Source organism: Crocodylus porosus, unplaced genomic scaffold (genome assembly GCF_001723895.1).
Source record: "Crocodylus porosus isolate Cpor-Errol unplaced genomic scaffold, CroPor_comp1, whole genome shotgun sequence".
Classification (NCBI taxonomy): domain Eukaryota; kingdom Metazoa; phylum Chordata; order Crocodylia; family Crocodylidae; genus Crocodylus; species Crocodylus porosus.
This window is the reverse complement of record NW_017728949.1, coordinates 83,238,258-83,265,708: the sequence shown is the minus strand read 5'-3', so window position 1 is coordinate 83,265,708 and position 27,451 is coordinate 83,238,258. Positions and strand designations below refer to the sequence as shown.

General features: G+C 43.5%; 1 protein-coding gene across 3 annotated transcripts in view; it reads left to right on the top strand.

The window, feature by feature from the left end:
* The window catches only part of CCDC148 (coiled-coil domain containing 148), a 146,961-nt gene that overhangs the window by 113,512 nt on the left and 5,998 nt on the right, over nucleotides 1-27,451 (top strand). For all 3 annotated transcript variants that reach the window (XM_019554576.1, XM_019554577.1, XM_019554578.1), the window contains 3 exons: nucleotides 3,513-3,631; nucleotides 24,130-24,247; nucleotides 26,572-26,712. In XM_019554576.1, coding sequence (XP_019410121.1) covers nucleotides 3,513-3,631; nucleotides 24,130-24,247; nucleotides 26,572-26,712 — 378 coding nt within the window. The remainder of the gene's footprint in view (nucleotides 1-3,512; nucleotides 3,632-24,129; nucleotides 24,248-26,571; nucleotides 26,713-27,451) is intronic.

Here is a 27,451-nt window from a genome sequence, read left to right as displayed (position 1 = left end):
CTTGGATTCAGTGTTGTGATTGCAGAGTAGTGTAGAAATGCCCAAGATAACCTTATGCTAACTAGCATGAATACTGCTAGCATTGTAGCCATAGCAGCAAAACACACCTGAAAAAGCAGGCTGAACACTTTAGGCATTTAGCTTGTATGGAGCTCTGTTTTTTTATAATGAGACCACTATTAGTAGCTGAAGCAGCATGGGTAAAACTCTTTTGACAGCAGTGTACTGTAGTGACTACACTACAGATATAACTTAACTTCTATTGACCCTTAATAGGTCTTAGATGCAAGGTACCTTATAGCAGGTCTGGCCTCTGAGGTTGGCTGTGGCACTCCCTGGTGACCACATAAAACCTGCCCCACTCCAGATCCTCAGTGTACTCCTCCACTATTTCTCCTACCACACCTTGATCTATATGAATTGGGAGGCTACCACCAACTTGCCTTTAATTCACCTAACCAAACTCATGGTCCTACTGGTTGCTCTCTGGACCCTTAATCTGCTACCCAATTATTCTGTGCCCTTCTGGCCCTTACCCTGCCCTTTAGGCACCACCCGTGGCTCTTTCTGTGCCTTAAGGCACTAAATTGCTTTAAGAGCATTAATTGTGGCCTCCCATATCCACATCCATGCTTCATAAATGTCAGTTACCATCAGTTAGTAAATCTTATCCCTTTTGTTCAGGTTTTGCCCTTTACAACTTTGGCCCCCTTCCTCTGGCTGTCACCTTTGGCCCTCTAAGCCTCAGCCTCTTCCATGGGTTCTGGCCCTGTCATGGCTTCAGCTTCTCTAGGGCTTCAACTCTTCTGTCTTGGCTTCAACTATTTCAGCTTCAGCCCATATTTATTGAGGCTTCAGCTCTCTCAGCCTTAGCCAAGTTGCAACCCTGCTTCTTGCAGGGCACAGAGCACCATAAGCACCCTGATGCATGGTCCCCTGTCCACACCTACAGCCACAATCCAGTCCTCTAGTCTAAAAGCCTACAGTAATCAAAACCCTAAACACCATCAGTTGAGCCAGATGCTTCTCTCCAGACTTTCCTCAGCTCCTACCTTGTTTAGCTGGCTTCTCCCAGCCCTGGCCCTCCTGGGCCCACTCACAGTTCCAACTGTCTTTTAGCTCTGTGCCAGATTTTTTTTTCCACATGGAGAGCCTGGGTCCTGAGCTTTTATCTGCCAAGGCTCTACCTCTTCCAGTCTGGTGATCCCTTGACCAGTTGCAGGTGTGTGCCCTCAGCTTAATAAGCCCTGCCCAAAGTTTGTTGCACTTTGTGGATGCTGACAGACATGCAGTTCCCTGTTGTAACTCATAGTGCTGTACAGGAAGCACAATGACTTACAGTGATTCCCTGCCCCCCGTCCCAACAGATGTTCTCTGTTGGGACTGGGGGGTTGGGGGATCGAGCTCCAGTTTTGAGCTGGCTGCATGTCTGCAGCCTCTGTCCCCTAGCCCTACCCCCTTATCCCAGCTCTGCTGCTGTCTTCAAGATGGGGGGGGAAGGAAGGGGAGGGATTTTGGTCTGGGGTTTGCCTAGCCTGCATTGGAGGGTGGGGTGGGGTGGGGTGGATTGGAGCTCTCCTGAGGTGGGAGGGCTCCAATCCACTGCCTCTCCCCAAGTGCAAGCTGGGCAAACCCCAGACCAAACTCCCTCCTCTCCCTTCCCGCCTCCCATCTTGAAGACAACACCAGGGCTGCGGGCTGCATCAGCCCAACCCTGGTCCCAGCATGCACTGACAGAAGCTAATTGAAAGCATTCCGCTTTGGAGCGCCTTCATCTGAACCCTTATGTAATGAAGGTTCATTTGTCATGCAATCAGACACTTTTAAAGCACTCTGCAGGTAGGTACTTCTGTCAGGGCACAGCTGTAGAGCACTTTAAAGGGTCCAACTGCATGACAAAATGTCACTTCTGCCAGTGCCCTGCCTTCCTACTTGCCTGGGACTCTGTGCTATTGTCTTGCAGCTAGCTCCTAAGCAGCTATTTTGCTATCCTATAGCCTATCTTTTTGCTTTCTCTGACTACTTATTCTCCTGCAGCCATCCCTACCTCAGCTGCCTACCTCAAATTGAAGACTTCTAATGCAGCCTTTTTATTGCATAAGTAGCAGGAATTAAGAGACCATGCTATAACTTTTAAAAACGTTTTTCAGTGTCTGTATGTCAACTCTTTCCAGGCTCATCTCAAATATCTGTAGTCCCTTCAAAGGTAAAGCAATTTGTTCTCTTCCCTCTGATGAAGAGCTTTATTCATATCTTTCACAGACCTAAGAACTGGTCAGTAACTTGTGAGTGCCTTCGTTTAGCGCGAGTTCCCATTCAGATTTTTGGGAGATATATCTCAGAAGGTATTTTACCTTAAGATAGTGTATTTAATTGAGGTCATCCCATGCTGCAGACTGTTAAGATTAAGTTTGCTTCTGATTCCTTCTTCTTATCTTCAAAGAACTGCTCTGAGTTTAAAAGACTTGGATTCTCTTGAGTTAATTCAAGAGAAGAATTTGGAATTTTGTTTTATTGACCTGCTGTTTTATTTATATGGTATCTTGAACCTTCTTCGTTGTAACAAAGAGACTTCATTCCTTAGATGTCACAGAGTTCCTAAATTTTTACTTTCCTCTCATTCAAAGTTTTATAAAAGCTATTCAGTTTAGTTGTCTAGAGGGATAATACAACTAGGGACTGTAGGCCATAAGGACTACTGTGAATTAAAGACATTTTCCTCTTAGCGTTTGATCGGGACAAAAGTATCTGTTGAAAGTTATTAACTGACATTCAGTAAGCAGCATGACAATTTTCAGGGTCACTGAATTTGTAAAACTTTTACCTATTCATAACTCACACCTTCATTTGGCATTTCCTGTCACACCAAAAGCAATGTCAGTGAGGGCAGCTCTGGCATTCCCAGCATCTGAAATAAAGCCATGCAGCTCATTTGGTTATTCCTGTAACACCTATTTTTTGTAATCACTGTTACTGAGTGAGACAGGAGAAGAGGAAAATAAGAAAGGAAAATAATTCACAGTCAGTTGTGTGTGTCATCATTCCCACTTCTTTCCTCCTATCTTACCCTATGCTATCCTGTCTTGTCCTATCCTGTGTGTGGCGTTTCTGCTCTTGACATTTGGAGTTACTGTTGTTTCTAACTGGAAAGAAGTGTCCTAATTGACAATTGTTTTGCTTGCTTGTTCTCTGTACTTGCTGTTGTTGGGTAGAATGGAAAGAGAAAGGACAGTACAATACATTCTAGTCAATAATTGTTTCATTCAATTTTTGTGGTTCACATGCTGTTTCTTCTCAAAACCAATTTTTGCACCTTGAATCATTAGAATGTGACTTGTTCTTGTTTCCTATCAACATAAGCAATATGCTATACTAAAATAAACATACATTACAAAGTAAACAACATGTCAAATTTTTTTCTAACTCTTCAATCTTTTCGCATTGATAATTCTCTTTTTTGTTTATAAGTAACTGCTATTTTAATTTGTATACTGCATTCATTCAAACTTTAGGTGAGAAAGTATTGGGCTGAGAAACAACAAAAATGGCAAGAACTAGAAGAGAAGGATCTTCTGTGCCTGGCAGAACTAAAGAAATTAATGGCTGAACAAGCATTTAAAGACAGAGAAAGGTAAAAACATGAATACAGTACCAGTATTAACTTTTCTTGGTCTGCTTTGTTTAATCTCACTAAATTAGGATACATTAAAAATTAGTAATTTTTTCCTTCTTGTTCTGTAGTGATTCCTACCCATCATATCCAGGTTGTAACACAGCTGTTTTCTGGAGCAGTCTTGTGTAGGTATAAAACAAAAATGTCAAAGCTTTAGGTCTGCTTAAACTGCAACTTGGATGGGTACAAAACAATATAACCAAATCTTTCACTCATTTGTTATTGTGGTATAGATGGAGCTTTCCCTTCCTCTACTTGCAACTAGTTATCATCATATTTGGCTTTTTGTGAATGAAATAAGAGGAGACTGCAATAGGGTGATCTATTTCTTTAAAGAGGAATAGTCAACCCTGTTAGCAAAACCCAGCTGCTGGGTATTTGGGTGATTAGGGATTATCCACCAGGATCTTTAAAAGCTCCCAGAAGAGGAAATAAGAGAGAGGAGAAAGTAAGGTATGAAGGGAACAGCTGCTTGCAAGGAGGACCCAGGCTACTGTGCTAGGGCTAGAATGGCAAGGGACACTTCTAGTGTCTATGACCTAAAACTGCACCCTGCCAGGAATGAGTGGTCTGGTGGGGCTCCCAGTGGTGTAGGAACCCCAGGAAAATGCCAGGCCAGTTACCACCCCAGTGAAAGGTGGGTAGGGGCACTTTAACCCCAGCCCTCACCTTCAGGTTGGGGAGGATTATATGATCCATCTCATCCAGGGAAGGCCAGGTAAGCTTCTTGAAGCACCTGAGCCTGCTGGGGTGTGTGTGGTGAGGTGGACATCCCTCAGTAGCTGCAGCTAGCTCCCCACCTGCCTCTGCACATGCTGCCTGCCTATCTTACCTGCCACGCCTTGGTGGTAATTAATAAGTTGTTAATTAAGGCGAGAGGCTGCCAACTGTTGCACCCTGATATTAGGGGGGTGTCCGCAGCTCCATACCTCCCCTACACCATGGCCCAAACCTTGCAGGTGGCATCTCAGACTGTTAGCTGAACCTTCACCTTCACCATATTAGCTGTGGCTCCCAACTGTGGGGACCTTCGGCTTCCATAAGCCCTGGCCCCATCTCAGGCCCAGTTGGGACCCCGAGCTTCTGCGCTTATCATGGGGTGTCCCTCATGGTGGGTCCCTGGCACTTTTGACCCTTAGGTCCTGGCCCCAGCATTGACCAGTCGAGTCCCTCAACAGGGTCTTTGCCTCCTGCCTGAGCTTATGGAGTGGGGTTCCCTCATTCCCAGCTCAGGTGCTCGGGGAGCGTGCCTGGCCCTGCAGGGTCTCTCCCCAACTAGCTCAGGCACTTCCTGAAGCTTATCTGGTCTCTACTCCTCCCTTTGATCTTATTCTCCTCGCACACACCATGAATGGTGCTCCAGGGTCTCACAGAGACTCTGACTCCCCTCCCTGGAGCAGGAGGTCATTGTGCTTGGCTATAGATGTCACTCTCTACCCACCCAAAGGTGAGGGCTGGGGTTAAGGTGCCCCTACTTGCCTTTCACTGGGGTGGTCACTAGCCTGGCATTTCCTGGGGGCTCTTGCGCCACTGAGAGCACCACCAGGTCACTCACTCCTGTCAGGGTGCAGTTTTAGGTCATGCCCAGGACCAGGAGCCTCCTAACCATCCCCTACAGCTCCTCCCTTACCTCCAGGATGATACCAGCGGCCCTGTAGCCAGGTGAAGTTGCTGCCTCCTCTGCCAGGGAACTAATCCAGTTATAAAGGCAGCCAGGGATTTAAAATGGCAGCAGACACCTGCTGGCAGCTTGGTGCAGGCCCTTAAAGTAGCAGACACCCTGCCACAGTGAGTGACCCCATGGGGCCAGGCACAATTTGTGAAGCACCTGAGCCAGGAATGGGGGACCCTGATCCCTGAGTGCAGGCAGAAGGCTTATACCTAATCGAGGGACCCAACTGGTCAATGCTGGGGCCAGGACCCAGATAGGGGTCCAAAGAGCCAGGGGCCCACTGCGAGGGACACCCATATAGACCAAAGAAGCTCGGGGATCTGACTGGTCTGAGATGGGACCAGGGCTTAAAGGAAAGCCGAAGGTCCCAGGGAAGGGGCTACAGCTAATAGGCAAAGGGGATGGTTGAGTTAGCTGTCTGAGATACTATCTGTGAGGCTTGGGCTGCTGTGTAGGGGTGAAACGGAGCTGTGGGTAGCCCTCACAATATCAGAGTGTATAATGGGCAGCCTCCTGCCCAATTATCTCATCAATATTATTATACCAAGGTGTGGCAGGAGAGTGAGGTGGGTGGCTGACATGTAGACTGGGGGAAGGCCGGTGCTTGCACCAGGCATGAAAACCTGCCCCTGTCACAACAGGATAGAAGGGATTTTGTTTTGTTTTGTTTTATTTCTTTCTTTAGTTAAAATATGAACTTTGCTGTGGAGACCTGGCTGAAGATCAAAGACTCAAAGAAAATTAGGGATGGAAGGGACCTGAGAAGGTCATCTAGCCCAACCCCCTGCTCAGAGGAGGACCATCCCCAAATACATTATCCCAGGCAAAGCTTTGTTTAGGCCTTAGAAACCTCCAAGGATTTTTGTAAAACCTGCAAGGTTACACAACTTCTCTGAGTAACCTGTTCCAGTGCTTTTACTATCCTCCTTGTGCCAAAAGTTGTCCTGATATCTAACCTAACTTCCCTTGCTGGAACTTGACAACATTGATCCTTGTTCTGTCACTTGTCAGCACTGAGAACAGTCCAGCTCCATCCTCTTTTGAACCATCCTTCAGGTAGTTGAAGGCTGCTATTAAGTCCCCTGTGTCTCCTCTTCTCTTGTCTAAATAAGCCCAGTTCCCTCAGTCTTTCCTCAGAAGTCACATCCTCTAGCCCCCTCACCATTTTCATTGTCCTCAGATGAACGCTCTCCAGTTTGTCCACATCCTTGCCATAGTGCAGGGCCCAAAACTGAACACAGTACTTTAGATGTGGCCTCACCAGTGCTGAATAGAGGGGAAGAATCACTTTCCTTGATCTGCTGGCAATGCTCCTACTACTGCAGCCCAGTATGCCATTAGCCTTTGCAACAGGGGCACACTGCTGGCTAATATTTAGCTTATTGTCCACTGTAACCCCCAGATCCCTGGCTGTCTAGCCAGTTAGTCCCCAGCCTGTATTGGTGCGTGGGATTGTCCCATTCTAAGTGCAGGACTTCGCACTTGTCCTTATTGAACTTTATGAGATTTTTTTTGGTTCAATCCAATTTGTCAAGGTCTTTTTTAATCCTAGCCCTACCCTCTAACATATCTACTACTCCCCCATTTTGGTATTATCTGCAAACTTGCTGAGGATGCACTTCATCCCATCTTCCAGGCCATTGATGAAGAAATTGACCAAAACTAGCCTCAGAACTGACTCCTGGGGCACTCCACTTGATACCGGTTGCCAAGTAGACATTGAGCCTTTGATTACTATCCTCTGAGTATGATGATCCAGCCAGTTTTCTATGCACCTAAAGTCCATTCATCCAACCTGTACTTCCTAAGCGTGCTTGAAAAAATGTTATGGGAGACTATCAAAAGCCTTCCTAAAATCAAGGTATATTGTGTCCACTGCTCTTCTCACATTCACACAGCCAGCCATGATTGAATGCAATCAGGGTCGTCAGGTATGACTTAGCCTTGGTGAATCCATGTTGACTGTTCCTAATTACTTTCTTCTCACATTGGCTAAGATGTTGTAAGTAAGCAAGTTTTTCTACAAAAGTCAGCAGGATAAATGTCCTACTTAAAGAGACATTTTTGCAGATTTCAGATCCTGCATTAAAATTATATTATGTAATCTACATTTGTTTATAGTCTAAAATTTCAAAAGCAGGTAGTTATTTTTGTGTGCTTTTATTATTTTTTTTAATGTGGGTGGGAGGATTTTTTAGGGTTCTGCCACAAGATGCATTTATGCTGTGATTAAGGAGTTAATAGCACCATAAATAATAAACCTGCTACACATTAAAGACATATTATATTGTGATAATTTAGTAAAGGAGCCAGGCAGACATTTAAAATATAATGTATAATAGTTTTGTGGATTGTTTGTATCATACCTAAAATTGAACAAGTCAGAAAAAGTGCACAACCTGAATCAGTACTTGAACTTGAGTTGTAGCATAGTTAGTTTTTTAAAGACTGCCATAAAACATAATGCTAACCTGCTTTTGACCCCAAATAACCCCTGGCAACATCTCCTGATGCATCTTAGTCCCAAACATTCATAATCTTATACAAGATAAGAGGCTGAAGTGCAGTGAGCTAAAGAAAGGCTATTGCAAGTGTGTTAAAGAGGAGGCAAACATACATAAATAAGGAGCACTGAAACTGAGAACTGGAGGACATAACAGTGGCGAACAAGTCCCTTCATCCAAACCAAAGATGTATTTAAGGGTCACTTGCCAACAGGGTCTTGATGTCCCTGAAGCTGCTCTACACTACAAAAAAATAAGATCAGAGATCTGGTTATCCAGTTATCTGGTTATCCCCAAATCAGTTGTTTAATGTAGATACTTCACTTTGTCCCTAGACAGCACAGTTTGGAGATCCTGTCTAAACTAAAGACAAAATTCTGCTTTGATTGTATGAGAGACCAACAGTATTGTAAACAGAACCTGTAATGCAGTTTCTTTTACATTACAGTCAAGCCCTAAAGCTACATTCCTTTACAATATCAACTGCTGCTTCAGGGAGAAGGCAAGGTACAGTAGCACCTTAGATACTAACTAGTTCAGAGAAGCGTAAGCTTTTCTAGGAGACAGCTAATTGTCTCAGAAATTTGGGGAACAATTACAAGGCGTTAAAGGCCAGATCCTGTGCCAGTGAAACCAAACAAAGATATGGCAAATACCTAAGTGAAAACAGGTTCATGCCCTGAATGACCTAAAACAAGCCAATAGTATTTACGATATTAACACTAATACAATGCAAAACGTGGTGTTCATATTTTCATTCCTTATTCTAAATCATATGGTTTCTCAGGATGTTTTTATTTGGTATCTCTTAAAGATCATGAAATAATCTTCTTTGGGATAAGGGAAAAACAGTTCTTCTTGGACCCCTTTCAGATGTTATTATACCATATATAACAAGCATTGATTTCAAGATTCATAATATATATATGTGTGTGTGTGAATCTGTGTGTGTGTGTGTGTATAATATATATATACATATATAATCCCTCTCCATGTGCAGGTGAAAGCGCAAAGGGATATTATGCACAATCCCACAATCACACCTCCTGCCATACACATGAGGCATGGCAGGAACACAAGTAATTGTGTGTATCGTACACTAGATCCCATCACACTTTATTGACGGTGCAGGGAGAGCCTGGGATCATGATCCTGGGCTTCTCCTGCACTGGCTCCTGTGGTTGCAAGCCCCACAGCTGATGAAGCTCAGAGGGGCTTGCAGTGGGGAAGTGTGGGGAACACTGCCACCACTGTGAGCCCTGAACCTCACGAGGCTCAAAGCGAGGGCAGCATTCTTCCCACATGTGCATGGCAGGGCACATCATTTTGGGATTGGGGATCAGATCCCAATTGTGCCTTATTTGCTGGTGCAGGGGTAGCCTGGACTCATGAACCTGGGTTCTCCCTGCACCAACAAGGGGAAACAAATGAAATGATTGTCAATTGCAGCTGGGAACCAGACCAGTCCCTGGTCTGAGTGGACAATCAGCTTGGCACAGAGGGAATCCACCCAGCTAGCCATTACACAGGGTTAAAACAGCTCTCTGTGCATGGGGAGCCCAGCATTGGACTAGTGTAGCCAGGCTCCCTGCACACCATGACTTGTCAGAACCCCAAAGATGTTGCCCAGCTGGGCAGCACATGGGGTTGTGACATGTCCTGGCCACACATTCAGTTTAGGGCATGATACAAATGAGCCACAAAGTTATTCCACATGGCTTGTTTACTGCATCATCTTGCCTTAAATTGAGTTGCACGTGTGTCCAGGTTACTGTTTAAGGCACAATTAACCTGTTAATCATGCCTTACATGTAACATGTATTGGGGGCCTAAGACACCGGGCCATTCACACATGCCAAACCAAACTCTATTTTAATCAAGTTCAACCACACTCATACTTCTTCATAACATCAGACCTAGTTGTTCTGGAAATGTATATACATTTCTGAATGCCGTTGCACTTTTCTATGTCTACTTGGACTCAGAGGTTATTCTACATATTAAGGTCACTCCACAACTTTCTTTTCAAAACTCTTCTTGACATGCAGTTTTTAAAGTGTTCCATCCTTATTCCATTTTTGATTCCTTGAACTTTTATTTAGGGAAATATTTTTTACTATATTATTTTTCTTTTGTTAAGAATCAGGACCAAGATTAAGTTTGATCCATGTTTTCAACAATTCCTTTTCCACCTCTTAAGCTTTAAACATTAACTGTACTGAAGCTTCAGGGCAGCTTGTCTTTATTGATCTGTTTTAGAATTCCATTCACTTAGTAACCTCTGTTGGTCAGGCATCAGTTCTGCTTAAAATATTCAATTAACACAGCAAATCCATACTGGTATTGAAACCTTATCTCCCCATATTCCTATGATTTGTTGAATTTCAAAATAGCATTTTTCAAAATAGCAGGCCTTCTAGTCTGAAGATCTTTGCAATAGGTTTTTCTCCCTTTCTGCTTTTCTTCCATCCTTTCTGTTATTGTAGGCCAAAGACAAGTGAAATGACATTTCTTGGAGTCTGGAACTACCCCTGCAGCTATTGTACCAATTGATGCAGAGGTCTCTATATATGAAATTAGGAATTTAGGGATTTAAATCCTAATTCTTTATTTTCATAGGTGTTTAACACCTAATGCTCCATTGTGTTTAACACCTAAACCTCCATTCAGTGGAATCTATGGCTGTGTCCAGATGAGCAGGGTCATGCAGTATGTGGCGCGGTAGACACATCTGGAGTGCCATGTACCGCATGTTCTGTTGTTCTTTGCTCTGCAAGGGAGCAGCATGGAGGGTTTTTTTACCCCTGCCAAAAAAAAGTTGGAGTGCCACATGCAGCAGCAGCATGCACTGCCCAAAGCTGGAGACTGGCCAGCTGGAGTCACACTCCACTGCCAGCCAGGCTCTGTGCAGCAGGAGCAATGCAGCTGCAGCCCTGTGAAGCCCCCAGGTAATGCTGCTGGGGGCAGCCCAGTGCTGGCCCCAGCCTCCCCTACCCCACCTAGGGTAACCTGCTGCATGCCAAAGCATGTGGCATGAGTGTTCCCTGGGGACAACTAGCAGCAGCACAAGGCGTGCCCCTAGATCAGGTTATGACTAGGTTCCCCTAACAGTCTGATGTAAAATGCCACATGGCATTTTCTGCTTCTGGGTTTTATGAGCATTTAATATGCTCACAAAGTATTATTCTAATGTGTTTTTTAAAGCTATAGATACATGTTTGCACTGCCTAGATACAGTGGGGGCGTGTGCTTATGTAAATAAGTGATACAGAAATTAAATGCACAATTAATTAAAGAACCCAGTAAAAAATAATCACACCTTCAGGTTATTATGAATCAAAAGCAAGTAAATGTTCAATTTTGCTTTTCCCATAGTTGTCAAACTGTACAAAATAAAACAGTAAGAGCAAGGAAAAATATTTGCTTTTTTGAAGGGAATGCTAAATCTTTGAAATTACATAGTCTTTTTCATCTTAAAAAGCTTTCACTAACATTAAACAAAGAAGGAAAGAGAGATATTACTGCTATTCTGTACTGTAGTTCCACAATTATGGTATTACAGCATGCCACAAAATATAGTGTGCCAAACATAAATGTAATACCTGCCTCAATGAGTTTTCAGCATAGGTTCACCATCTTTAGGCATGAACTTAAATTAGCATGAGAACAACTAGATTCTTTGTGGAACTGGCTTAAAAGAGTAAAGGTAGGGAGAACTAGATACACAGGGTGGCAAGTGGTCATTTCACATGCAACATCTTCTGGTCTGATATGTTTCCAATACCTTTTGAAGGAGGAAAGGAAGGGCATTTAGGAGACATATATTGATATGCTTTTGCAAACAGAAAGGAAAGATGGAAGAAAGCATAAAAATGGAACTTGACAAAAGGCAGTCTAATATTTAATCAATATTTACAAATTAAAGATAGCATTGGATAATTGTGTCTGTTAAACTATCAGTAGCAGGGAGATGGGGCTTTTCCATCTCCAGCTTTTATCCTAATGCCACAAAAACTTCATGCCAGGCTCTGTTGTATCGTGTGGCTTCTTAACTCTCTTGTGATGATACAATTCTGTAGGAAACCAGATTTAATCTTAAAATGAATTTGTAGCTGTTTTACATTCCCAGTGTTTTGCAAAGCAAAGCAAAAATGGATTGAATTGTACCCTTGAATCTGGTGCCAAATGAGGATTTTTCTTGTAAAGCTTGTAAGTACTTCAGTTTGGGAGCTATTAGGTCATGGTGTCTGTGACAGTATGAAGAAATGTACAGTTATCTCTTCACTACTTTAAAGTTTAACTTTCTTTCCAAAAAGTTATAGAGTGATGACTGTAACTCCTGTTTCTTTTGATACTTTTCTGTTTTGGTAGAAAATCAATGTGTACTTCACAGCAGCAGACTGGTGAATCGTTTTTTAAATGTGTAGACCTTATGATGTTCAATCTCACAAATGTTTTCAAAAGTCTACGAAGTGAAGATTACAAAAGAGTTTTAGAAAAGTGGTACAGAGCTCATGACTACTCAACTTTAAGAGTCTTCTTTAGTTGTGTATGAGGCATTGTAGATTTTTCTATAACTAGAAAGATTTTTCAGTGTGTATACAGAATTCAAACAAGAAAAATGTTCAATCTGGAGGCTGAGCTGCACACAAGGAAATGTACAAATGCTATTTATATTTGCACAGAAAGAACCTTCATTTGCATTTGTGTACTAAATAACCTGAGCATGTTCTGTTACATTTACTTGGCAATCAATATTCTCTTATTCCTTAAGCAGCCCGGCTTAAGATAGTGTGTGGAGAAGGAACCATTTGTGGAGGGAGGGACTATTCAGTATATCTATCACGGTATCAGTGTTTCACAAGGATTTCTTGGGTGATATCTTTTACTCGACCAACTTTACATACAGTTGGACGAGCTTAGTGTCCAAAAGTTGGATACATATGTATCCAACGTGTCTTCATCATTGTTGTTGCTTTTGGCAATCCTTTGATTTGAGGATGATCTCTACTATGGCTCATTGAGTCTTGAGTTGACTTAAATGTCCAACCCTTGAACCACAGACCTGTCTGCAGAACTTGCATGCCTTTCTGCAGGGGAAAGTAGGCTACAGGCTGGGATTCTCCTTTTCCTTCCTTCACTCTCTCTTCTCTGCTTTGAGGGCAAGACACTTCACTTCTAAAAGGTCTGTCACTTGGTTGAGGTTGCAATGCCATTAGTTAGTTGGCAGCCAACTCCTCCCAATTCTTGATGTTGGCAGTTGTTTTCTTGAGGTATGCCTTCAATATGTCCTTGTAGCATTTCATTTGGCCACCACAAGATCTCAGGTCATTATTAAGCTGAGAGTAGAGCACTCATTTTGGGAATCAAGAGACAGATGTATGCACACAATGTCTGGTCCAGCAAAATTGGTGCCTGAGGATCACCAACTCAGTTCTGGTAACACTGGGTTTAGGAGGAAGGCTGCTGTTTGTGCAGAGATCTGATGCAGAGAATTTTCTGGAGACATTGTTGGTGATACCACTTCAGGCTCTTGAGATGATGGTGATAGGTCACCCATGTTTCATATCTGTAGTGGTGACGGGGAATGATGGCTACTTTGTAGACCTGGATCTTGGTGTCCCTCTGGAGACTGTGATGAATAAAGAGAGACTGAAGCAATTTCCCAAAGGAGGCATTTGTGATCCCAATCCTGTGCTGGATCTCTTCATCAGTGTTCACTTTCTGAGAGAGGTGGCTACTAAGGTAGGCAAAGGGGTAGATCCCTCCAGGGTCTTTTTCTCCATGGTAATTTGGAAGCGGGTAGGGGATAACATTCATGACCTGGAGCAGGTAGATAGAGTATTTTAGTCTTCTTGATGTTGAGATAGAGGTCCAACACTAGGTAGGATTTTCCATAAAGATCCAGCATGGTCTGGAGGTTTTCCTCAGTGTGCGTAAAGATAGCACAGTCATTGGCATATTGAAGATCAAAGATGGTTGTTTTTGAGTACTTAGGTTTTTGAGCAAAAATGACCCAGATTGCAGAGGCATTCATCCATTTGGAATTCAGTGTTCCAACACACATCCAACATTAAAAGCACCAGTATCTGTTTCATTGTATTCACAGAGGGTCAGATCCTCAGTGGATGTATATTGTCCCAGTTTCATTTATTCTAAATGAGCTATGCAGGTTATACAAATTGAAGATCTAACCCCTGGGGTTTTGTGCAGGGGAGTCAGATGATACTTCTGAATGTTATATTAGATTTTAAATATCATGTATGCCAATATTTGGCAAGCTTGCACAACAAGACAGTGTTTCAGAAATGGAAATAGAACTTAGGTCTTCTGACCCTTAATCCTGTCACTGAACCTCTAGATCCACCATAGTGACCAGAACCACTAGATAATACTCCATATAGATCATTTATTCAAGTCACAGCAAAAAGAGGGTAACTGATAATGGGCTGGAAAAAAACCCCTTTAGTATATATGATAAACATATTTTTTTAAAGTTCTCTTAAAACTTTTATAATAAACATGCTAGTTAGTTTCTTACTCTTGAATATTTATGAGGCAGTCTCTGAAAGCAGAATTTTAATGAAATTATGCTTATCAGAAATTACATGAGTGTGTACCCACAATACTTCAAAAGGTAACTGTACTGAAACTAATCAACTGAGCTCATTTTTCAGCTGTTATTTATTAAAATTGTTACTTACTGTGGTACTTAAAGTAAAAATTGAGTATTAAAAACATTTTAATTTTCATGTTCTGCTGTAAAATTAAAATGTACTTTGACGCAATAGTAGCTAGATGCTTATTAACTACAATATAATAAAAAGAAATGTAACAAAATTATTTCCATGTGGACAGTTTGGCATTAAAACAAGAAGAAACACTTGAAAACAGCTATAAGTAAATAGCTACCAGTTGATAATCTATTTACTATAGATACTTCATCTGTATAAACCATTTACCAGTTGTTAATCTATTTACAAATTATAAACCTCCCCCACCACCTTTCTTATGTGTAGATTTCATACCCTTTTGGTTGACTCTGACCAGGAAACTGAAGATTTTTGTTAATATTTTTCCTTGATTCTACAGCACAAATAATATGGTGGTCCTTTCAGGATAATATATTAATGAAAATAAGATCGCTACTGTCACTCCTTGCTTCTTCAGGAAACAAGAGACGGAAACTTTGAGGCTGATTCCCTGCAGCCTTGCTTGATCCAGTTGTGCAAAGCAAGGGCCAAATTGTGTAGAATGTTTCCATTCTGTTTTGATAGTGTTTCCATTCTTTTTGTTTTGGGGCTGGGCCCACTCCTTCCATCCCCCCACTCCCACCACATTGGCCTGGGTCTTCTGCTCCTCACCCTGCAGCAAGCTGGTTTTTGCCCCCCTTCAGGCCTGCTCCTCCCCTCTCCCCCACTGCTGCCGCATTAGCTGTATAAAGGACCCAAATAGGAGTAAGAGTTTAAATCAATCCTAGATACATAACTTTAGTTTTTCATCTTTGGTATTTGAGCACAACTTCCAGATCACTGAGCATCATATTTGATACTATTGGATTAGTTTGGAGATGACATAGTAGCGTAGGCAGTAGTGCAGCCTATAGAAGGTATACAAAATAATGTAAATGTTATTATTTGGGTTTTTTAGGAAAAAAAATGCTTCTTGTTTTTCATCAAGAGGTTTTCATGTAATTTCACTTGCTACAAAAGAAGTGAATTATTCTCAATTCTTGCATACCACAACAAATACACTATTTTGTGCTTTATAACTTTTTTTATTTTTTAGCAGTAATAGTGTAAAAATCCCAATAATGTGTGAGGCAAGGATTTTTGGCTAATCTTTTACTAGCCAATTGCCCATCAAGAATGATGGGTGGGAATAGAGGCCTGCATCTGGCTCCCCCCCCACCTTTGGGGCTGGGCCTGCTCCTCCTTTTCTGCACTTTGCCATGGGGCAGGGCCTGGCTCCCCGCCTCCCTGCTGCCATAGTGGGGCTGGGCCCACCTCCCCACCACCATTTTGGGGCCAGACCTGTCCTCTCCCACCCCACCTTCCTGCCACAGTTTCGGGGCTGGGCCTGCTCCCCCCATCAATGTTCCCACTGCTGTTTCTGGGGCGGGCTGAACCCAGTGTGCCCCCCACCCTCCCTGTTGATGTTGTGGGGCCAGCACTGGGCCTGCCCCCTCCACTCTCCTCACTGCCACTGTGGGGCTGGGCTGGGCCCTCCCCCCACCTTCCTGCCACCGTTTCAGGACCGGGCCTGTCCCCCCGCAACCTCCCCACTGCCATTTCCAGGGTGGGCTGGGCCCAGCACACCCCCCACCATACCCTCCATTTTGGGGCCAGGCTGGGCCTGGCATGCCCCCACCCTCCCCACCAGCTTTTCAGGGCTGGGCTGAGCTGGGCCAGGCTGCTGCCCCCCACTCTCCATTTTGGGGCCGGGTTGGGCCCTGCACAACCCCCACCCTCTCTGCCACTGTTTTGGGGCTGGGCCCACTCCTTCCATCCCCCCAACTCCCACCACATTGGCCTGGGTCTTCTGCTCCTCACCCTGCAGCAAGCTGGTTTTTGCCCCCCTTCAGGCCTGCTCCTCCCCTCTCCCCCACTGCTGCCGCATTAGCTCGGGTCTGCTGCTTCCCCTTCATCACAGCAGCACTGGCCTCAGTCCCCCCGCTTCCATATTCTCTGCCTGCTGGGAGCAGAGAGGGGGTTGAGTCCAGTGCTGCTGGCCTCGCCCCCACATGAAGCGTCCTGTTCCTGCTCCCCCCCTGCAACTGCTGCCACCTCCAAGGAGCAAAGGGGGGTGTTCCATTCACTCCATTGCCTCCACCTCCAGGCAGCAGGGCAGGCCCCGCTCCATCCCCTGTGTCCCCACCATCATGGCAGCATTCTGCTGCATTGCCACCTCCTGTCTGAATACTGTATTCACACTCTGATTGGTTGTTTCCATCAGCCAATCAGAGTGCAAATAAAGCGTTATGAACAGACAGACAGCGTACGGCTTTTAGGACTGACAAGCTGTATAGTTGGGAGAGAAGGGTACCTTGTTTCCAAAAGCTTGCCTAAGGTCTCTCCCAATTATGTAGTTGGTCCAATAATGGATACAAGAACTGATTGTATTATCAAAAGTTCACTAGTAAAAAGGCTCTGTTAGAAACAGTTTTAGGAGATTTTGCACAAAATTACCCCCCTTTCTATTTTATAACTTAAAAATAATACAGTTCTGTAATTTTTCTTACTTTAAAGGCAGCAACATTACGAGAGATTATCCATTTCTTTAATGGAAGGGGTAAAGTGAGGAGGGTTATGTTTTGCTACCAGTCACGGATATGAGAAAACCTTTCTTATTAGCAAATAAAATGAAAAAAGTGGTATGAAGGTGGTAAAGGATAATGAAAAAGGTATGGTTTCTGAAATGCAGTCTAGTAATTAGGTAACTTGTAAAAATATAAATTCCAAATTATCTGTTCTTTAAACTCTTGGACTAATAAATAATTATGTTAGTACAGCAGTTTGAAATAAATCATTATTACCTTTGTCTGTTTCTTTCAGGTGTTTTGAGGAAACATACATAAGATGGCCAAACATAATTTATTCCCTGTTTTCAAACTGCAATAATATATCCGTTTAAAATATAAATGCTTTATATACATAGACATATATAATGCCTGTCACTCATATTCTAGTATGACTACTACTGATACTGGAAATCAGTTTCCACATGTATGGTTCAGGAAACACGCCAGTTGGAGTCTATGTTCCCTCCTACTGTTGGTTGAAGTGGCAAAATGATGTTCTGTTGTTCATTCTGCTTCCTTCACAGCAGAGTGCCAAGCTTATCTATTATGGGCCCATATCCTCCCAGGTCATTAAATGCAGCCTGGTAGACTGTATGTGCTGCTTGATGCAATCCTTGTAGCGGAGTTTGGGATGGCCAACCTTCTTGACTTTTTGAAACTCACTGTACAGAACTCTCTTAGGCAATCAGTTTTTTGTCCATAGGTATGATGTGGCCAACCCAGGATTTGCTTCCTTGCTAACATGGCTTCTATACTTGGCATGGCTGCCAGTCATAGTACTTCATTGTTGGTGATTTTGACAGACCATTTAATCCTCATTAAGCTGTAAAGGTGGCATTGTTGCAAGCAGTAAAGTTTTTTGATATGGTGATGAAAAAGGGGACAGGTGTCTAATGAGTATAGGAGGCAAATGAGCAATCAGTTTTGTAAACTTGGCATAGCATTTTGTAGACACTTTGACTCTGTCTTGTCCATAGTCTTTTTTGTAGGTAACCAAAAGATGAGGCAGCTGACTTTAAGGCTAGGGACAGACATTCAAAAAGCCTGAGCCTGAATTGATTCAATCTTTGCAGGTTAGTTTAACTTGGCTAGACTAAACTATTTTGTAACCATCCAGACATCCTTCTGGACTGAAAAAATGCAGGCACATGCCTGCAGTAGTTCAGGCTAGAAGCCAAGGGACATTAGAGCAGCCCTTCCTTCCCTTCCATAGTGCTGAGCTGAGGGCAGTGTGGCCAGGCCCAGGCAGGACGCTCTAATTAGGGAGGGGTCCCCCTGCTTCTGACCAGCCCAGCAGAGAATTGATGATAGTTTTTTATCAACCCTAGCTCAGTGTTTATCACCCCATTAAGAAAACAGAGGGACATTACCAACTACCTGATGATTTGGCCTTTGTCCCATCTGCTACAGCACAGATCATAATGAGCATGTGGCCTGCTAGCTAAAGCTGTGTGTCTGTGTAAGGCAGAGGGGACAGTGGAATTCCTGCTTAGAGGGGAGGGGCGATCAGAAGCCAGGCAGATTCCTGCAGTCTCTGCCAGAGCTGTAGCCAGGGACCAGAGAGTAGGGGTCAGCCCTGCTGTGGAACAGAGAGCCCTGCCCAGCCCCGAGAACATGCCTAGATGCTGGGGGAGTCTGATTTAACTTAAACTAGCAGGGGGTCTGGGACAGACATTGCATAAACCAGTTTGACCCAAATCAGTTAAGTCTGATACTAAATTCAGCCAGGTTTGTCTCAAACCAGTTTTAGCCATTTTCAAAGTGGTTTATATGTACTGAACATGTGTTCTGTTACAGGTTTAAACCAGTTTCTGATCATTTAAGCTGCTTTATATATAATGTCTGTCCCTAGCCTAAGCGTGCTGAAAGTCCTTTGTCAGTGCTGGTGTCATTGATAACTGTGCTGCCTAGGTAGCAGAATGACTTGGTGTTGTTTAATTGTCTGCCATTCAGTTTTATTACTGGTGGTGATGGAAGTGATGGATTTCTGCCAGACAGTGGTTGGTACAGGACTTTGCTTTTCTTTACAGTGATACAGAGGCCAAAAAGGGATTCGGCATGGGCAAAGGAATTCAGTAAATGTTGCAGGTCAGTCTCAGAAAGGGATACACACACATACTTATACATATATGAATGGTCCTGGCCTCCATTCAAATGGAGCTCCTGACCCCAGTCTGTGGAGGCTGCCTGGAACGTCTGCTGGAGGCTGGGATCTGGGGTACAGGCACTCCCATTTGTGGGATGTGCTCACTGATGGAGACTCTGGAGGACTAGGTGAGGGAGCTCCAGGAGGAGGTGACCAGACTGTGAACCATCAGGGAACACAAGGAGGACATCAGTGCTTACTGCCAGGCACGTGGAGAAGGATGCCAAGGAGACCAAGCAGAAGAGTGAGCTTCAGCAAGATGCCCCTACAGATGGAGAGTGGAAATTGGTCACATCAGGCCCAAAGCCACAATGTGCATCAGCTGCTCCACCAATAGTGCTGCACAACAACTACCCAGCCCTAACACCATCAACAGATGAGGCATCCACATCCTCCACACTGAGGACAGGACAGGACAGGAACAGCCACGCCAACCAAAGAAGAAATGAAGGATGATTGTTGTGGGAGACTCTCTGCTGCAGGGAACAGAAGGTGCCATCTGTCATCCAGACCCCTTAGTTCAAGCGGTCTGCTGCCTTCCAGGAGCCAGGATCTAAGATGTAATGGTGAGGATCCCAAAGCTGGTCCACCCTATGGACCACTACCCCATGCTCCTTGTCCACAGGGACACAAATGACATGGTGATAAACAGACCCAGGAGAACCATGAGTGACTACAAGACCATGGGGACAAAGCTCAAGGAGCTAGGAGCACAAGTGGTCTTCTCCTCAATCCTCCCAGTTAGAGACCGTGGTTGTCAAAGGGAGGAATGCATTAAAGAAGTCAACTGAAGGCTTTGGAGATGGTGTCACTGTGTTGGTTTTTGATTCCTTGAACTTGGTATGCAATTCAGTGGTACTGGTTTGCATGCAAGAGATGGTATCCACCTCATGGGCAGAGGGAAGAAGCTCTTCTCTACAAGAATTGCTGCCTTGCTGAGGAGGGCTTTGAACTAAGCATGTCCAGAGGAGTAAGGGTGGATTCCACTGCTGGGCATAAATCCTGTGGCCAGGATGACCCAGGGGAGGGTATTCATGTAGGGGACATCCAGATGAGTACCAATGCCCTGAGACACTTGCAGAGTGACAGAAAACCTGGGATGACAAGGGGTGAACTCAGGTATCTTCATGGGAATGCCAGAAGCATGGGCAATAAACACAACAAACTAGCACTCATTCTGGCAGACAAAAGTTCTTAGCAAGCTTTCGGGTGCAGTCACCCTTCTTCAGGCCTAGAGGGTCTTTGCTGTACTCCCTGTGACTGAAGAAGTGTGACTGCACCTGAAAGCTTGCTAAGAACTTTTTTCCAACAACTCAGCTGGTCTAATAAAAGATATCACATCTGCTTAAAGAATCTTGCCTGTCTGTGTCTTTAGACAAGCACAGCTACAACCAAAATCCCAGCTTCTGGCAGACAAGGAATTTGACATAATTGGGTTGATAAAGGACCTGGTGGGATGATAGATATGATTGGGTAGTGGATATTGGGGGCTATAGGCTCTATAGGAAGGATCGGGTTGGGAAGAATGGAGGAGGGGTGGCTCTCTATGTGAAAGAGCAGTACCCCTCCCTGCAGGTCACATTTGATTGCACGGGGAGGTCCCTTGAGACCCTCTGGGTTAAGATACAAGGGGGCTTATGAGAAGGGGACCCAATGGCGGAAGTCTACTATAGACTTCCCTACCAAGAAGAGGAGAGTGACCAGGCATTCTCAAGGGAACTGACCGAGGCAGCCAGCACTAAAGATTTGATTGTCACGGATGACTTCAACTACCCTGGCATCTATTGGGAAGACCATTTAGCCAGCTCCAGCAGGTCAACCAACTTCTTGGCAGCTATAGACAACATGTTCTTGATACAGGCTGTGGAGGGACCGATTAGAGGTAAAGCCACTCTGGACTTGATGCTGACCAAAGGGGAAGACATGGTAGGATTGGAAGTACTCTTGGCGACAGTGATCACAATCTGATTAGATTCACCATCCACCAAAAGGTCCTAGACTTCAGAAGAGCAAACTTTAGTAAACTCAGGAGTCTAGTTAGCAAGGTCCTTTGCAATCAGCGACTGGCTGATTTGAGAGTTCAGGAATGGTGGTGCTTTCTTAAGGAGGCAACTCTTACTACTCAAAAAGAGGGCATCCCCATGTAGTCACAAAGAGGTACAGGGGCCGAGAGACCCACTTGGCTCAACAGGGACATTAGGGAACTTGTGAAATAAAAAAAAGAAGCATACATGCAATGGAAAAATGGTTCAGCATCCAGAGAGAAGTACACTCATATGGCCAGGGTTTGCAGATACGAGACAAGGAAACCCAAGGCATGCATGGAGATCAAGCTGGCAACAGAAATAAAAGATAATAAAAAGTCCTTCTATAGGTACATAAGGAGCAAGAAAAAAATCAAGCTCCACTGTGGGACCCCCTACTGAATACCTGGGGGGGAGGGGTGCAGCCCCCAGTGGATTCCTGTTAAAAGGCAGAGCTCCTAAATATTCACTTCACATCAGTATTCTTGAAATCAGACAGGAACTTATCACCTGCCCAGAGGCCCGGAGAATACAAGGAACACCGAAGTCCACATGAAATCAGTCTGGAACAGGTGAGGGTACTCTTAGTACATTTGGACATTTTCAAGTCTGCTGGGCCAGATGACCTACATCCAAGAGGTCTACATCCAAAGAACTGGCTGAACTCATAGCGGTAACTTTGGCAAGGCTATTTGAAGAGTCATGAAACTCAGGAGTGGTCCTGAATGACTGGAAGAAGGCTAACTATGGTATCCATCTTTAAGAAAGGGAAGAGGGACAACCCTGCAAACTATAGACTGACTTTGGTCCTGGGAAAAATCTTTGAAAAAATTGTCAAGGAAACCATCAACTACCAGCTTGTAACTGGTGGGGTATTAAGAGGCAACCAGCATGGCTTTGTCAAGGGGAACTAACGCCTAATAAACCTGGTATCTTTTTATGACCAGGTAACTAACTAGCTGGACTTGGGACACGTGAGGTTGACATCATCTACCTAGATTTCAGCAAGGCCTTTGATACTGTTTCCCATGAGATTCTCTCAATTAAGTTGGAGGGTACTGGCCTAGAGCAGTCTACAGTGAGGTGGGTTGGCAGCTGATTCAGAGGCTGGTCCCAGAGAGTTGTAATCCATGGGATGGCCTCATCCTGGAGGGCTGTCTCCAGTGGTGTCCCCCAGAGATCAGTGCTTGGGCCTGTACTCTTTAACATTTTTATCGATGATTTGGATGAGGGAGTGGAAAGCGGAATGATTACATTTGTGGATGACACCAAGCTGTGGGGAAATGTGGGCACATCTGAGGACAGGGTAAGGATGCAGGATGACCTTGACAGATTGGTCCAGTGGGCTAAACGCAATCAGATGAGGTACAATAAGAACAAGTGCTGGGTCCTTCACTTGGGTAGGAAGAAGCTTTATCATAACTATATGATCCGTGGTGGTCCACTGGCTGACAATGCATCTGAAAGGGACCTAGGACTGACAATTGACCAGAGGATGAATATAGCCAACAGTGCGATGAAGTCACCAGCAGGGCAAATAGAACTCCAGTGTATATCAGCTGACGTGTTGTGAATAGATGCAGAAAAGTGCTCCTCCTCCTCCTTTATTTAGCGTTAATGAGGCCACAGCTGGAGTACTGTGTCCAGTTCTGGGCACCGCACTTCAAGAAGGATGTGGATAAGCTTGAAAGGGCACAGAGAAGGACCACCTGTATGATTAGGGGCTTGGTGGATAGGCCCTATGAGGAGAGACTATAGGAACTGGGTTTATTCAGTCCGAGTAAGAGAAAACTGAGGTGACTTGATAGCTGTCTGCTAGGGGTGTGTGAAGTGGGCCCTATTCAATTTGGATTTGGATTTTGCCTGAATCAGGGACAGTGATTCAATTCGTTGATTCAGATCACTGTCCCTGATTCAATTTGGCCAAATCTGAATCTGGAGATTTGATGTTGATTCAGAGAATCAGTGATTCGTACATAGACACAGTTTTAAAAGTTTTTTCTACATACCTTGAGGTAGCAGGCGCGGCTTGTGATTGCTGTGATGCTGGGGCGCATTAAGCTTCCCACAGGAGTGCAGAGGGGCCTCCATGTGCTCGGCGGTCCCCCTGCATGCTCCCTGGTGGACTGGTCCACTTCCCAGTCTGCTGCCGAGCATGCTGGGGATGCCCCTCTGCCTCTGTGGGACACTCTGTGCGCCCCAGCATTGCAGCACTCACAAGCAGCTTGCTACCTAGAGGTGTGTAGAAAAAACATGTAAAGCTGTGTCTATGTCTGAATCTTCAAATCTTTCCGAATCTCTCCGAATCAATTAGGAGGATTCCAGTTTGATTTGGAGAGATTAAAGGGTCCTCTGATTTGGAGATTCAGCCACCAAATCATGCCGAATCTCTGCTGAATCAAATCAGGGACCAAAGCTTTGCCTACAAGTATGTCAGGGGTGAACACTAAGATCTAGGGGAGCAACTCTTTAGAAAGGCAGCCCTTGGGAGGACAAGGACAAAAGGGCATAAGCTAGCTGAGGAAAAATTTAAGCTAGACATAAGGAAAAACTCCTTTTCTGTAAGGGTATCTAAAATCTGGAACACACTCCCAGTAGAGGTGATGCAGTCACCATCCCTGGAGGTATTCAAGAAGAGGTTGTACAAGCACCTTGATGAGCTCATTTGAGCCCAACTACCCATGGCAGGAACCAGACTTAAAATCTTACAGGTCCCTTCCAGTCCTCTTTTTCTTTGATTTTATATACACATGTACGCATGCACACACACACACACACAAAACATATTATGTATATAATTGTTGTATAGGGTAAAGTTTAGACAAGAACTGTTGGAAAAACGCTGGATGGAGAAAAAGGAACTGGCCCTCCAAGAAGCACATGAGGAAGAAGAACGGCAAAGACGTCTTGAAGCCCTCCGACAACAGGTGCTTTTATATCCTGTATTTTGTATTTCATATGTATTTAAATTACTAATATTTACATAAATATTATGTGAAAGTTATAAAAACAGTCCCTCAACATCAGGAAACAAAAATATTAAAGGTTTTGTAGGAACATTAACACTGGCACATTACATACATCCTGTATGTTAGAAGCTATTGACAAATAAATATAAATTTCTCTGTGTTTGGCCCATTTTCTCTTTTTCTGTGGTTGTTTTTTTTCTTTTTGTTTTTTTCTTAACTCTGTGCAAAGGGTGAAAACAAGGATTTTAAATAACCCTGAGCCCTGAAAAGGGGCTGGAATAGAACACAGATTCTCGGTACAAGGCTGAGTTTAGCTCTCTCTAAAGCTGGTGTAGGTCACAAAAAACTGCATTCCAGGTAAAATTTGTCCAAGCCTGCTGACTCAGATTTTTTACTTTAACTTTTTTCTTGCTTGTCTTTGAATATTTGCATTTTTATTAGTAAATTTCCTTGATTTTTTTTCAAAGGATTATAAAGGAAGAAATCATGGTTGTGATTCTGTGTACTTCATTACTAGGGTACAGGGAAAGGGTGATTTTTTTTTGTGGTCATTCTAATTCTGTGTTATTCTGGAAGTGAGGCTCTGAGGGAGAGAAGGGCATCGGAAAATATAAACAAACCTCAACGTTTGTTTGGCTGCTATTTAATCCTATTTAATCTTTATAAAAACCTATTTCCAGTCAGTTAGTAATAATATTTTTAAGAACTTAATTCAGTTAAAATATTCTGTGCTCATACCCACATCATTTGGGTATTTTATTGCATTCTAAAAATCTTTTAAAATCTTTTTTATTAATCAGTTGAACTACATTGCCTTTGTTTTCATACCAGAAAGTATTTTCCTTGCTGGCAGCAAGCTTGGTTGTAAAGTCAGTGAACTCTTAATTTGTAGAGACTGATCTTGCTTGGTTATTAAAGTACCCACCAAAACTGGTTTTATCAGGATAACTGAGTTCCACTTAAATTATTCTTCTAACAACTATTTTTAACTCCATTTACACCTAGTATTATTGAAATCTTATTCTGTGAAATACACACCTTAGCTTTTATGTGGAGCAGATAAAGTTAGTATAATGGAGCCTGGGGTGTTGAAGCTGAGCCACTGTGCAGCCAGGAAAGCAAGAAAGAGCAAAAGGGAGCCAAGTGATGTGTGCATTTCCCTGGAAAGAAGTCCTGTGTGTTCTGGTCCCTGCTCCCAGGGCTACATATTAATTTTACATTAGTTAGTCAATGGACCAAACACAGAAATAATCCTGGGAGCTTCTGCTCCTGCTACCTCTCTGGCCTCATGACTCTCATATTGTTGGCTACCCACTGGAGATGCAGAAGGTACTGTTCTCTAGCTTGTCAGTTAGACGGGCTCTTGGAGGTAGTAAGATATGGATTTCAATGTCCTCAGGAGTGCTGTTAAGCACCCAGTGCTTGGGTGCTTGACTTACCCTCACATTTGGTATACTTTGGAACCTGTATGGACAAAGAAACCTAGGGTGGAATTCAGTTCCCTTTTGTATACATAAATGGAAGTTTTTCCAGCCATGTAAATAGCCTTTTTTGGCACTTCAGCACAGTCTGCAATTCTTTTACCCTCTGTTACCTATGTAGTATGGATGCATAAGTGTAAGTGCAGTAGGCTACTCACTGGACAGAGATCTATGTGGCTACACCCAATGGATTCATGTATGCCATAAATTCGTGTCAAGAACAATGGACAAACAAACTGGACAAAAGCAGTGTCTAGTGGCGGTTAGATGCTGAAGGAAGAGGGTCTTTCCCTGTTTTAGCCTCAATTGCACTCTGCTACCTGCTATGAGAGATCAGCTGTCTAAGCTTCATTTACTTAACTCTTTTCAGCCTGTGATAGTTAATTTATTCACTAGCTGTTTAACTGGGGCTATTCAAAGGCATTTGAGACACATATCAAAAGCTCTTTTTTTTTAAGCACATTTCCCCTGCATTTACACACAAATACAGGTAATTTCCCATCTCCCCATCCACCTTTCCCTGATTTTTTGGATTTTGCTGTAACTCTTTAATTCAATAGAGGAAGCTGAAGGCAGTAGTGGCTACATCCTTATAACTTCAAAAACAATTGTTGGGATCTTGTTTTTTGGGTGGTTCAGAGTTTGATAGAGAGGGTCCTGCTCATTTCCATGTGAAGGCAGAGAAGCAACATAATGAAAAGACAAGTGGTACTGGTAAGGAATTTCTCTTTCGTAAGCTTAACTCCAGTCAGATGGTGTTAGTTGTCTGTCTAGTAAATATTTGTATGTCATATTGCTTAGGTTGCAATTGTTGCAGAATTTGATCCAGCTAGAATGATGGCTGACACAGTGGCATCTAAGGCTAGAATGGGCATTGGAACTGAAGAAGAATTTATTCTTCAAAGGCCACTGTTTAAGTTGCATACATACAGTGAACAACAGGTAATTGCCTCTATCATGTAATTTATAGTATGCAAATTAATATATCAAAACCAGAAATATGAATAATGGAAAGTAAATTTCATGAATTAATACAAAAATATTGAGGTTTTTTTAGAAATCTTAATATTGTTAAAATGAATAAAGTAAACTTTTGATGTGTATTATGCTTATATCTAAGACTGCTGATTTTTTTCCTGCGTTAGCATCAAGCTAGATATTTAAGTCAAGTTTGTCCTGACTGAAAACACCATATGAAGGGAGAGAGACTGTTGTGAGAATGTCTATAATGGGAACATCTTTTAATGAAAGAGTGCTCATTCCATAGTCTTAGAGTCCTACAGAACACAAAGTATATAGTACACTGTACAGTATATAGTTTGGTACAGTATATAGTATAATCATTATATGTCTAACTTTAGAGCATGGGCATCATGTTGGAATTTAATATGCATGGGATAGATGGAGGAGGTATAGAGCCTAGTCAGCCATAAAGAAAAACACCAAATTGGAATAATTATACTCCTATACTCAGAATAAGATTGCTGGGGGGACATTCCTACTTCTGCTGGAAATAGAAATTAAGAAAGGGTACAATAGATTTTGTGGCGGAATGCCGGGCTAGCGGTTCCGGCACCGCTTAGGGGAGCCACGGGCTTTGCGGAGCTGTGCGAGCACGCGGCTTGTGGGGCAGGATTGGAGGTAGCTTTATAGCCGCCCTTGAGGTTCGCCGAGTTGGCAC